The 13,975-nt window shown below is 40.8% G+C and overlaps 1 protein-coding gene across 17 annotated transcripts in view; it reads left to right on the top strand.

The window, feature by feature from the left end:
* BLTP1 (bridge-like lipid transfer protein family member 1) overlaps positions 1-13,975 on the top strand; it is a 148,110-nt gene that overhangs the window by 111,355 nt on the left and 22,780 nt on the right. For all 17 annotated transcript variants that reach the window (XM_034401468.2, XM_087874611.1, XM_034401470.2 and 14 more), the window contains 7 exons: positions 1,255-1,435; positions 2,750-2,924; positions 9,083-9,244; positions 9,330-9,469; positions 10,955-11,135; positions 12,153-12,347; positions 13,019-13,198. In XM_034401468.2, the coding sequence (XP_034257359.2) occupies positions 1,255-1,435; positions 2,750-2,924; positions 9,083-9,244; positions 9,330-9,469; positions 10,955-11,135; positions 12,153-12,347; positions 13,019-13,198 (1,214 nt within the window). The remainder of the gene's footprint in view (positions 1-1,254; positions 1,436-2,749; positions 2,925-9,082; positions 9,245-9,329; positions 9,470-10,954; positions 11,136-12,152; positions 12,348-13,018; positions 13,199-13,975) is intronic.

Genomic DNA, 13,975 nt, shown 5'->3' with positions numbered 1-13,975 from the left:
TTGTATGACTTAAGCATGATACGTTATTACTGTTAATTCAATAAACATCCAACATTTCTGGCTTTGTTGTGTTATGAATGGAAGACTGAATATGATGCCAGAGGAAATAAATATTTAAATGCAATTAAACACATTACAAATATACAAGTACAATAATGCATTTACAGAAGTAGAAGAATTTGTTTCATTTAAAAATAGGCTTGGCTACAAAATAGACTCTGATCATGGAAGAGATTCTCTTCTCCCACCTCCACATTTGTTTTGGAAGATTCCCCGATGATGTAGTGACGACATCACTACTTCTGTCTACCAGACAGAAGAAGGAGAAATATTTCTCTTTCTGGTAGAAGGAAGAAGGAGAAATATTTTGCTGGTAGATAGAAGAAGGAGAAATATTTTGCTGTTTTAAAAATTTATTCATGGAAATCATGAGTTATTTCATCTTGTCTTATCTTTAAATTTACTGGCTGCCCAACTCCAGTAGACTCTGTATAATGCACAAAACTAGAGAAAATATACAGCTAAAACCATTGAATCACATAGACAAGCCAGACTTTAATTATATTTGTGAAAGTTGAGAAAGTTTCTCAGGACAAGGGTGTTATTTATATCAACAACCAACAGTTATCCAGCTTCAAGGCTAAAACTGTAGAGTAAAAAATCTATTAAGTAGTGAGAAGTGTGGAAGAAAGAAGTGTTGGAATTTTTAAAAAAGTGTATATAAAATTGAATTGGACTGTTGATAGAGGACAATCTAATGCTTTAGTGGCTTCTTCCTAGTTCCCCATTTGTGTCAGAGGGCACCATTTAAGGTGCTTCTGGGTTGAAAGGATTAGCTGGTGACATCAGTGTTTTCAGGGGTGGGGTATGCCTACAGGGGCTCCTTTCATGTCCCTATTAAGGAGCTGGAGCAAATGACAGGAGTTCACCCTGCCATGTAGTGGCACTTAGGTTTCAAGCATGGGCTTGCTAACCTCCAACCCAGTGTCCTAACCAACTGAACTACTACACTCCCTTCTTTCTAGTTGATAAAGATTCTTTCCTACTATGCTGTGTGCCTGAGAGCCTTAAGCCAAATGTAAGCTAGAGCATAATCAAGTCATGCCAAATATTTCTGTTCTCAGTTCTCTGAGGTATTCTCAGTGAGTTTAACTAACAATGACTATTCAGAGCTTTTGAAATGACTTAATATTGCCTTTATGTCCAGGGTAATTAAATAATGACTATGTGTATTTATATATATATATATTTTAGGACCTATGATCGCAGTTCCCGAAGTTTAGATCAAGACTCTCCCTCTAAAAAAAGGAAATTTCAAACTAACTATGCATCAACTACCCACTTACTGGCTGGAAAGAAAGTACCAGCATCTCTTCAAACAAAGTCTACTGATGTGGAAACAACAGTATTTTACATTCCTGGTGTTGATGTTAAGGTAAAAAATAAAAACTTTGACATTTCCTCTATATAATGTGATAAAATAGAATTGCAGTTTCACATTACTTTCCTTAGCCTGTCATGTAATGTAGTTGTTGCTTTGAAACATGTAAATATGCTAGGAAATGCAAGTATTATTTCTGATAAGCATTAAGGCTAATTTAGAGTGCCTCTGTTCAATGCAGAATGTATGATTCATTATATGTCTAGCATGTCCACTTTATTGTCTTCATAATTAAAAAAACATTTTAATATCAAATTCTACAATACCTTTATCCCTGGAAATACTAGTAAGATTGGATGAGTAATTATTTGAAGAATAAGTTTGAGGTAAACCAGTGTGCCACATTGCCAATTCAACAGATCAGTGGCATTGTCAGTCACACAAGAGTTGCTACCATGTTGCCAGTGATAATTTTTATCCTTCTCTCTATGTCTCACTTGTTATTTGATAGCATTATTCTTGTATATATGCACTGCATCCACTTTGGATGTGTGGCACAAACTTATTCTTCAAATACACTACCAAATCAAATATATTTGCATACATAATTCTATCTGAATACGATTTCAGATAGTGAGGCACGGGAATTTTGTGGCGGCAGAGTTTTGAAGAAAAGAGAAAGAAAAATTAGGTGTCTGGTACAGTAGTAAAAAGGGCTGACAAACATTGTATATATTATAGAAAACTTTAAGGCTTTTTCCTAGGCAATTAAAGGCTAGGATAAAGAAATGACAAGTGGGACATATGATGCCAACAAGATCTACATTTTAAAAGTGATTCATGTTATTAAGTTGCTGGTGGAGAAGATAAACATTCATTTTCAGAGAGGGTTATTGCATCTAAATACATTTTGTTTAAAAAGATCTCCTTTCTTTGTCCTTAAAATACATTTCACATTGAAAACATTCTTTTTGCTGTAGTTCTATTGTTTTAAAATGGCAAAGATACTGGGATTCTTTTCAAAAATAATTTCAGGCATCATTTAACAACATTTACAAATGAAATAGATTAATTATATCCAATCAGATAGTTCTACACATTTTATAACTTATTTAATACTGTTGTTCCACATAACTAGGAATAACTGTACATCATATACTGGTAGGCGGTGTCTACACGACCTAACTTTCCAGAACATTTTTTTTAATCTAATTTGGCCCATCAAAATTCTGTCAGTCCCTATATTTTCCATTTCAGTTAATTTATGCTCTTCTATTCTTTACACTGCTCTTTGTCGTCCCCCCCCCCCCCCAGCAGTTTTGGCTATGCAGAAACCTATGGTTTTAATCTTATTTTGTCTTGTTTCAGCTACATTACAATTCTAAGATGTTAAAAACTGATTCGCCAAATACATCTCGAGGCTCATCTCTTCAAAGAACCTTTTCCAAAGAATCAAAGTTGTATAGTATGAAAGATGTTATTCCTCCTACCCGGATCAAGGCTAAAACCTTACTAGCTCCTCAACCCCCACCTATTCCATCAGGTAAACATTTCTTTTTTTCATTGTTTGTCTTTTAACTTTAGTAATCTTTTGTCATAGTGTAGAGGCCAATACTTAGATCAGTATTTGTAACTTAATAAACTACCGTATTTTTCGGACTATATGTCGCACTGGTGTATAAGACGCACCAAGATTTCAAAAAGGTAAATAAGAAAAAAAGGTTTTTGCCCTCCTCAGCCCCCAGGAGCACTCTGCAGGCCTTGCAAACCCTCTGCGCACCCCATTTTTCACAAAAATGGGACGAGCGGGGCTTCGCGAAGCCAAAAATAGCTTTTTTCGGTGTATAAGACGCACCAACATTTCCACCCTCTTTTAGGAGGGAAAAAAGTGTGTCTTATACTCCGAAAAATACAGTATTCTGTTTGATGATGTGATACATTTTTCGACATAATTTTTTTATTTTTAGTACTTCTGATTATTTTATTAGTTTTTCTCTGTTAAATTTTACTTTATCAACTATTATAAATGGTTTTTCTTATATTCTTTAGTCTATTTTTGCTGCATTAATGTGTCAATGTTTGGGGAAACTGGAAATAAAATTTGGATAATTTTCACAATTCCTAAATATGCTTGAAATCCATTATATGTGGAAGACAAGAAATCAGTGATTCTTAATGTAGAATGTTAAATAGAAATCCTTAATTTCAGAATCGTGTCTCTAAGCATATACACATTTTATAATACCTAACTATTTGAATTCTTACTAAATTTTGCTGAAATTTGGATAACAGAGGGGCTATTTTAGGTAGTAGTTTTGATTTTAAAAAAGGACTACATTTGCAAAGATTACTTAGAAGCGTGTAACTCATACATCTTTCATCATTTTAGAAGGCTAAAGAATGGGAATGGGAGTGATTTGTAAATCTTTTCCATTGCCACTCTTAATTCATGCCCCTTAAAACTGTGAAAAATGATAAATACCGGTACTTGAACATGCCTTAACGTCTATTAAATTCTGAATAATTTCTAGCGTTTCAACTTTCGGAACAGTTTAATGGTAAGAAAATTAATGGGAAATTTTTAGGTAACAAATTACACCCATTCCCACTCTTAAGTTCTTAAGCTAAAAATTGTTCCAAAAACGCACTGCCAAAAATTAGCTATTTCAGCAAATACTGGTAACATGATCTTGGGTTACTAGTACTGCAAGCAGACTACATTTTCCATGGGTTGCTCAACTTTGTATATTGATTGTTGTTTCCTTCAAACTAAATGAAGAATGGGGGTGGGGAGTGGGGGAAGTATTGACAATGAAGGGTTGTTGATTTTTTTTGTTTAGCATGAGAAAAACGTTTGAGTTACCGTATTTTCCGGCGTATAAGACGACTTTTTAACCCAGGAAAATCATCTCAAAAGTCGGGGGTCGTCTTATACGCCGGGTACCCGAATCTGAGTTGCTGGCGCTGACCGATGACACTTTGGGAGCGCCGGCAACATTGAGGGGAAGCTGTACTCTAAATTAGTTCCAACCTACAAGAGGTGCCAGGCAGTGCACGGCCCACGAGAAAGGAACGCGTCCCCACTCTACCCCAGAATTCGGGTCACCTTCCTTTCTTTCCCAGGAGTCCACGGTGAAAGCGGCGCCGCGGTCGACCTGGGCCAGCGCCTTGCACACCTGGCTCTGCGTCTCCATTATGAGAAGCTCCATGCGACTTCGCATGTCTCCGCCCCAGTCGCGCAGCTCTCGCAATCCGCTCACCGGAGGAGCCATGAAGTGCTCGCACCGCCTTGCCAGATCTTCCTCGTCCTCCTTTCCCCATGGCTTTTCCCGTTGTAATTGCTGCTGCTGCTGCCACCGAGGCTGCTCCTTCATCTCCGCCCGCCGCACCAGACCCAGCCTGGCCAGCACCGCTGTGGCTCCCGCAGTCCAAGCGGATCGGCACCCAGGCTCGCAGGCGAAGGGTGGGAGTGCACAGCGCACTTTCCTGGCTTGGCGCTGATCCGGACGGCTGCAGAAGGAACTGGGCACCGGCTGTCATGTCTTTTCTGCTGTGCGGGATTCGGCACCTGGGCTCCCGGGGTTTAAGCCTCCGGGCCGGCCCGCGCTGCTCCAGGATGTTTGCTTCGGGCTCCTTGGAATCGCTGCCGGGCAGTTCTTCCCATTGGGGCGATGGTGGGTGGCAGCGATCGGTGTCGCTTGGACTGCGGGAGCCACCCACCATCGCCCCAACGGGAAGAACCGCCTGGCAGCGATTCCAAGGAGCCCGAAGCGAACATCCTGGAGCAGCGCGGGCAGGCCCGGAGGCTTAAACCCCGGGAGCCCAGGTGCCGAATCCCGCACAGGAGAAAAGACATGACAGCCGGTGCCCAGTTCCTTCTGCAGCCGTCCGGATCGGCGCCAAGCCAGAAAAGTGCGCTGTGCACTCCCACCCTTCGCTTGCGAGCCCGGGTGCCGATCCGCTTGGACTGCGGGAGCCACAGCGGTGCTGGCCGGGCTGGGTCTGGTGCGGCGGGCGGAGATGAAGGAGCAGCCTCGGTGGCAGCAGCAGCAACAATTACAACCAGAAAAGCCATGGGGAAAGGAGGAGCAGCGCTAAGTTACCTTCTGGGGTGGAGGGGTGTGTGTGGAAGAATAGGTGAAGCTAAAACGGCTTTCTCGTTCATCCCGATGTCGGGAGAAGTGGCTTGAGGGGCGCCCGAGCTTTTAAGATTTTAACCTGGGCTAATCGGGCGGGGGAAAGAAGTGCTCTAGTCTGCAAACGAGGCAGGGTCTTGGGTTTAAAGGGTGGGAGGGGCAGAGAAACTTTCAAGGCAGTTTTCTCTCAGCCAGAGGTAGAATCTGAATGGGAGAATATGGGTGTCGCTGCATGGATTGCATTATTTCGCTCATTTCTGGAAATATCCCTGCGCCCCTTTTCGCCTCCCGGAATTATGTGGCTCCCACCCACCCCACCCCACAACAGATCTGCGCGAGAGACCAGAAAACTGTGGGTTTCGTGTGTGTGTATGTAACAAAAGGTGCAGATGTCTTTCCCCCCCATTTCTTTCCGGCTGCAGCCTTTCTTCTGAATGGGGTCGGGCTGGATACGCCGCGAAAGAGATCGGCTTGGGGAAAAAAAAACCGGTCTGCCGCCTTTACCACTACCTCCCCTCTCCACAAACACACACTTTTTGTTGTTGTGTGTTGCTGATAACATTCCCCCTCCCCCCCCAATTCCACGGGTTCAAAGCCGCCGAGAGAGAGAGAGAGAGAGAGAGAGAGAGAGAGAGAGGGAAAGAAAGAAAAAAAGAGTTTTGATTCTGCCGGCTTATCGCGAAGGCATTGGAACAAGCAGCCTAAAACTAGGAGGCGTGTAAAGTCGCGGCTTAACGTTGCCGCAATGAGACTTTGGTGCCTGTTTGTGTGGACGGTGTCCATGCTCGCCGCGTCCTCTGTATCGAGACCTCTTTTAAAGCTTCTTTTTGATAAACCCCCCTTGTGCCTCTTCTCCGGGTTTCTTGGTAACTGGGATCTGCTACACATGCAAAACGGAGTCCCGAAATGGCTCTCCCAAGGTTGCCCGCTCTCACCATTACTGCAGCCGTCCGGATTGGCGCCAAGCCAGGAAAGTGCGCTGCGCACTCCCACCCTTCACCTGCGAGCCCGGGTGCCGATCCGCTTGGACTGCGGGAGCCACGGCGATGCTGGCCGGGCTGGGTCTGGTGCGGCGGGCGGAGATGAAGGAGCAGCCTCGGCGGCAGCAGCAACACCAATTACAACCGGAAAAGCCATGGGGAAAGGAGGATGAGGAAGATCAGGCAAGGCGGTGCGAACACTTCATGGCTCCTCCGGTGAGCGGATTGCGAGAGCTGCGCGACTGGGGCAGAGACATGCGAAGTCGCATGGAGCTTCTCATAATGGAGACGCAGAGCCAGGTGTGCAAGGCGCTGGCCCAGGTCGACCGCGGTGCCGCTTTCACCGTGGACCTCCTTGGAATGCTGGAACCAGCTGGTTGCTGCGCGGAGCTTCCCCCAGGCATCCAGGGAGATATTACCGACGCTCTGACTTCCCCAGACCGGTGGGGGTCAGCTGGGGAAGTCGGAGCGTCGGTAATACCCCCCTAGATGCCTGGGAGAAGCTCCGCTCAGCAGCCAGCTGGTTCCAGCATTCAGCAGCATGCAGCCTTGACTAGATTGGCACAGCTTTCTGTCAATGTCATCAGTCAGTGCCAGCAACTCAGATTCATGAAGTGTGCGGATCTCGACAAGGCTGCATGGGTGAAGGAAAAAAACCTGGTACAAAATAGCCCTCTTGCCACTACACGTAGCCCATTACCTTTCTCTACAGTACAGCAACAGTACATACAGTATAGTATACAAATATAACAGTCAAGACCCCATCATGGCTTCACCAGCAAGAAGAAAGAAATATGAAGCCAGTTTTAAACTTAAAGTTTTAAACTTTGCCATGGAACATAATAACTGTGCTGCTGCAAGACAATATGGAGTAACAGAAAAGATGGTTCGGGACTGGAAAGCAAATGTAAAAGCGTTAAAGAGTATGCCAAGGGGTAAGTGTGCATTAAGAAGAGGCACCCCACATTGGCCAGAACTCGAAAAACATGTAGCAGACATGGTGAATGAGCATCGCCAAAACGGTTATGTAGTGACACGAAATAAAATACATTTGTTTGCACTTCAGTGGGCCAAATCTAACCCAGATCACAGCAACAGATTTAAGGCCACTGTATCCTGGTGTACTAGATTCTTGGAAAGGCATAAGCATTTGAATTAAAATTACCATATTGAAATCAAATCTGATGTTTTTTAATTTTTATTTGGTGTGCGTTGGAAGAGGGGTAGTCTTATATGGCGAGTATAGCCCAAACCCTATATTTTAACAGGAAAAGTAGGGGGTTGTCTTATACGCCCAGTCGTCTTATACACCGGAAAATACGGTACATGCTTATTTACAGGATACTTGACATATGCTGAATATGTTCAGACAATGTGGCAAGTCGGGCATGTGTATCTGAAATCTCATGGTTTTAACTAAAAGAATCCAATAGTGATCTTAATCAAATAAGATCATCTTAAAAACTGAGGCATGATTTCGTGCACATGCCTCCTATACGGGTGATACCATATGTAAGAAATAGCAGCTGATATAACTCCAGGCAAGCCTTAAGCCTAGTTTGCCATATTGTCTGACTGCACCCATTCATTCCAGTCTGTACAGGTACATACAGCATCCTTATTTATTTAAGTTAGACCATTTGAGGGCACTCTACACTTGGTTTTTCTCATTTTCCCTATCCACAGTTGGCCACAAGATGAAACTAGAGAATTACTAGTTTGCAGTACTGGTGCTGTAATCATATCTTTTTCTTTTCTTTTCTTGGATAATTATAGCGGAGCTAATCCACACTAGAGTATTTTGTCACAGGAAGTATCCAATGTTTCAATTTACATACATACATACATACATAAATACATAAAGTGTTTTTCTGTTGAAGCACCTGGTCTACCCCAATATAGGAGGGAGCATACTGCTTCCCTTTTGCCTTTCAGCTCCAATCCAGGAGCCCTCGGGCAATCAACTGCCTGAGGGTTTCTGGATTGGAGTTGAAAGATGAAAGGGAAGCAGTATGCTCCCTCCCATATTGGGGTAGACCAGGCTCATCTGATAAAGGGAGGAGAACTTGTGGCTCAGAGGTTATTACAACTGCCTAATATGCAGGCAGCCCAAGTTCGAATCCGAGTGAGGGTATGGCTAGCTGATGAGAGCTAAATAGCTTGAAATAGATCTATACTAGTCTCCCTTTATTTCTTTATCAGCAAATATAAAATTTGATCTATTTATCTATCTAATGGAAATTTCATTTTAAGATTTTAAAAGTGATCTTTTTTAGTTATCCCGATTATAAAATTAGAAGCTTTATTAAACTGTCAATTTAAATGTATTCTTGATGGTTTAAATCAATCTCAATTAAGCCATATCCTCTACAGAAATGCTGAGGATCTGTTGGATTAGCCAGAGATACATTATTGACTTAATAATTTAAGTTATTAAATACCTCAGGAATTGGGTTAAGGATACCTCAGGAATTGGGTTAAGGTAACCTCACCTTTGATCTATCATTAATTTTTCTTACTTTTTTATTTGTGTTCTATTTGATGTTTGTGATCTAGTATTTCACTTTATTTTTCAAATCTTTCAGCCAAAGGTAAAGGAAGTGGTGGCGTAAAAACAGCCAAATTGTATGCTTGGGTTGCACTTCAGTCTTTGCCTGAGGAAATGGTGATTAGCCCTTGCCTGTTGGACTTTCTAGAAAAGGCCCTTGAAACAATACCTATAACTCCAATAGAAAGGAATTATACAGGTATCATACTTTTCTACCATAATTTTTATAACATATTTTTCATTTTTAAGAAGTTATATGTAATCACTTCCTTATTCTTTTAAAGCCATCAGTTCACAAGATGAAGATATTGGGCAATTTGATATGCAAGATCCTTTAGAAGAATCTACAGCTTCCTTAGTATCTTCATCAACATCAGCATATTCTTCTTTTCCTGTTGATGTAGTGGTATATGTAAGAGTTCAGGTGAGCATGGATGTCAACTTAAGTAATACCTTAAAGGCTGTTGTAAATTGGTAGGACTTATTTGTACACAGAGAAATATTTTGTTTTTCAAATGCTAAAATAATGAATTCTATTTTAAATTGGGACTTTTTTCATTTATTCTATAGTTTCTATTTCATCTTCATATGAGAAATACTATTGATACCTTGTAAAGAAAAGTACTTGCTGTGTCTGTTCGCTTATTTATTTATTTATTTGTATTGCTCTTAGAGCATACTTTGCTTTAAATGTTGCACTGTCTGGTAATGAAAACTATGTTATGAATTTAGATATTGTATTCTAACTTTTTCCATGGAATCTAAAGCAACATTTGGTTTCACAACTTCATGAAAGTTGGTTAAGCTAAGATCTGCCTATGGTTTGGCAGTGACTCTTGTAGCCAAATGTAAAATTGAATGTTGCTTGCTTGTATTCCAGACTCAGCAGTCTAATCAGATGGAACAAATTAAAATTCATTGCTAAGATGTTTGCAGCTTATTGACTCAAAGTATACAGAGCCAGGAAATGTGAAACTAGGGGTGATGCTTTTATTAGCCAAGACGTACTAAATTCCACTTGATGTATTTAATTATATAGTTCTTCTCTACAATATACTCTTCTCATGTTCCATATGTGGTGTCATACTCCTTAGAATTTCTTAATACAGTTTTTATGAGCCCCCAAAAAGTCTTGTTTTAAACATTCTGGAGAGGTAACATATGTTACTTTCCTTATTTCCGACCCTAGGTCATCATCTGAACACAATTATCTTCTATAACTTAGGATACTTTCTGGCCCTTCTGTTGTTCTTGAATTCCAATTTATAGTCTATCAGCCTAGACCCAGGAATGAAGGATATTTAGAATTGAATTAAATAACATCTAGATCAGTGATGCCTAACCTTTTTGCCGTCACGTGCCAAAAGCAGGGGGAGCTTGGGGGTTCGCGGGTGCCTGTGCCCACATCCATAATTCAATGCGCCCCGCCCTCCCATGCATGCGCATGTGACCCCCCCACACACACACACTTCCCCTGCTTTTGGCACGTGATGGCACGGTGGGCCCAGTAGGCCTGTTTTTCCCTCTCCTCAGGCTCCAGAGGCTTTCTAGGAGCCTGGGGAAGGCAAAATCAGCCTTCTCCCCCCCCCCAGAGGCCTTCCGGAGGCTGGAAACAGTCAGTTTCCTGACTTCCAGTGGGACCAGAAGGCCTGAAAATCAGTTGGCTGGTGCGCGCATGCGCTCTGGAGCTGAGCTAGAGCAACACTTGCGTGCCGACCAATATGGCTCCGCGTGCCACCTGTGGCACCCGTGCCATAGGTTCGCCATCACGGATCTAGATGGTCACACATTATTTATCTCTCGCATTAAAAATTTATAGTATTCCATCTTTAAAATTGTTCTGTTGCTTGTTGCTTTCTTGTCATTTCAATTCTCCGTGTATGATAAACACTGTTTTTCTTTCCTTTAGCCTTCACAAATCAAGTTCAGCTGCTTACCTGTGTCACGGGTAGAATGCATGTTGAAACTTCCTTCCCTTGATCTTGTATTTTCTTCTAATCGAGGAGAATTAGAAACTTTAGGTTCAACCTGCCCTACAGAAAATTCTTTACAAAGTGGATCAAAGATGCCAGTTAAAACTATCTCGCCAGGTAAAATCCATTTTTATTGAAAAACAATTTCAGTTCTTTTTAAGGGTGTATTCAGGTCTAATATAAAATAAGAGTTTAATCCTGCAAGAATAAATTGTGGATCTTCTGGTTCTCTCAAAAGACAGAAATTAAAATGTGTGCTTACAACGATTACCAGTATGCCTTAACAAAACCAGTGGTTAGTATTAACTTTAAGATCAAATTAGAATTAAAAATTTGAAATCACAATAAAAATTGTGATCTTTCAGACATAATTGCTTGTTTTGTAAATAATGGTTTGATGTATGTCTGAGCTCCATTATCAACTTACCAAACTCCTTTTGATCTTAGCCTAGTATGACATTCTGGTCAGTGATTATAATAATAAACTAGACTACATTGTACTCCCCACTAATTAATTTAGCAGGAGGACAGCTGACACAGAAAAAAATCTTTCACATTTCAAATAATCTAGCATTTATCCATATTAGGCTGCAGAAAGAGATTTCTTTACCAGATCTTATAATGAGACCAGTATGAGGGAAAAGCAGTTCTTTAGATGCATTGATTTAAGCCATTCATGGAATAATGCTGAAAGTTTGTTCAATACCAGTTTGGTCTAGTGATTAAGGCATAAGGCTAGAAAGTGGAAGATCATAACTTCAAGTCCTGCCTTAGGCATGAAAGCAAGCTGGGTCACTTTGGGCTGTTACTCAATCTCTCTCACCCCAAACCACCTCACAGGGTTTTTGTTGTGGGGGAAAAACAAGGAGGAAGATGTGTTGGACATGTTCGCTGCCTTGAGTTATTTGTAAAATGATAAAGATGGGATAGAAATGAATACATAAAAGAAATAAAAAATAAATAATTTGTAAGAGTGTTTCCAGAAGATTCAAGCTTATACTGCTATGAGTTGTCATCTCCAATAATGCATGATTGTAAGAGTCTCATCAAAATATGTTTCTATTTTCTTTTTAAGGAATGTACCTTGGCTGATCTTTGTGATTTTTCTAGAATACATTTCTTTTTCTGCTTTAGGTTCTTCTCTTGGATTAGGCAGCCCTTTTGGCAGAACACGGCATAGTAGCAGCCAATCAGATTTGACAGGTTCTAGCAGCAGCTCTTCAGGTTTGAGTTTCACAGCCTGCATGTCTGATTTCTCCCTTTATGTATTTCATCCGTACGGAGCAGGAAAGCAAAAAACCACTGTGGCTGGCTTATCTTCTGGAACAGGTAACAGAGAATATTGTGGTTCATAGAAATGTATTGGTGATTTTTTTGACTTTTTAGATTAGCCTTTAAAAAGGAAATACAAAATCCCTTTAAAAATGACATTGTTCTGGTTTAACAGAAAGCAAATATTTAAATTTGTATGAAGGTATATTAAAAATATGTTTTGCATTCATATCTCACAATACATCTATATAGTAAGGCAATACAGTAAATGCAGTAAAAATTATTTGTTCAATTGTTTAGAAACAGTATTAAAATTATTACATGATATAGCAATAGCACTTAGACTTATATACCGCTTTATAGTGCTTTACAGCCCTCTCTAAGCAGTTTACAGAGTCCACATATTGCCCCCAACAATTTGGGTCCTCATTTTACCCACCTCGGAAGGATGGAAGGCTGAGTCAACCTTGAGCCTGGTGAGATTTGAACTGCCAGATTGCAGGCAGCCGGCAGGCAGCAGAAGTAGCCTGCAATACTGCACTCTAACCACTGAGTCACCATGGCTCATAATAGCATATAGCAAGCAATAATTTATAAACCATATTTTATACCATCCAAAGTTTACACACACTTTTGTGCAAAGCTCAACATCTGCAGACATTATGTGAGAATAGGTTTCATCCGTTTAGATTAAGCCAAAAAAGCATTTATGTTTTTCATGGTTTCAGGGACTATAGATGAAGAACCCTCATCAGTTACTGGTCGCAAGGATTCATTGAGCATCAACCTTGAGTTTGTAAAAGTTAGCCTTTCAAGAATAAGGCGTTCAGGAGGTGCTACATTTTTTGACAGTCTCTCTGCAAGCAAATCTTCCAACAAGATGGAGACTACATTAATAAACATATCTGGTATTTATCAGTCCTATGAAATAAACTTAATGCAGCATAGAAAATACTACTGCATTACATGTAACAGTAGCAAACTTAACATTTTTTTTCTCCTGTGATATTGTAGGACTTGTAGGTCTTTTGAATGGATGTTGCATAATTGCATTTTAAGCTAATAATAAAACTTGATATATCTTCTCCTCTTCATTTCATTAAACAGAAGATCTTTCTTGATCTTGTCATAGCTCTCTACAGCCAATATACAGATAGTCCTTGATTAATGTTCTCATTCAATGACAGATCGAAGGTACCGCAGCGCTGAATGAGGAGGACTTACAACAAGTCCTTATACTTGTGACCAGCAAATTCCTGCAGTCACATGATTAAAATTTGAGTACTTGGCAACTGGCTAATAATTATGCTATCAATGCATCCCTTGGTCACAGGATCACTATTTGTGACTTTCCTGCTGGCTTCCAATGAACAAAGTCAACAGGAAAGCTAGCTGGAGGTCACAAATGGTGATCACATGACTGCAGGATGCTATGATTGTACAAGATTTGCCAAACAACAGCAACTTGGATTGCTGGAACTGCTATTGTAAATCAGCATGATCACATCACATTGTGCCTTATGATTATGACAGTTAGCAATGGAGTTCCCAGCCTCAATTAGCACCAGTAAGTGAAGATTACCTGCATAACCAAAATAATAGGCAGATCCCTCTAGGAAATATTTGATAAAACATGAATACCACAACTGCTTACTTGACATTGCCCATTCTTCCCTCTATCATGT

This window comes from Pantherophis guttatus, chromosome 8 (assembly GCF_059756535.1).
Source record: "Pantherophis guttatus breed Tessera chromosome 8, ASM5975653v1, whole genome shotgun sequence".
In the NCBI taxonomy this organism is placed as follows: Eukaryota; Metazoa; Chordata; class Lepidosauria; order Squamata; family Colubridae; genus Pantherophis; species Pantherophis guttatus.
This window is presented reverse-complemented; position numbering and strand designations above follow the sequence as displayed.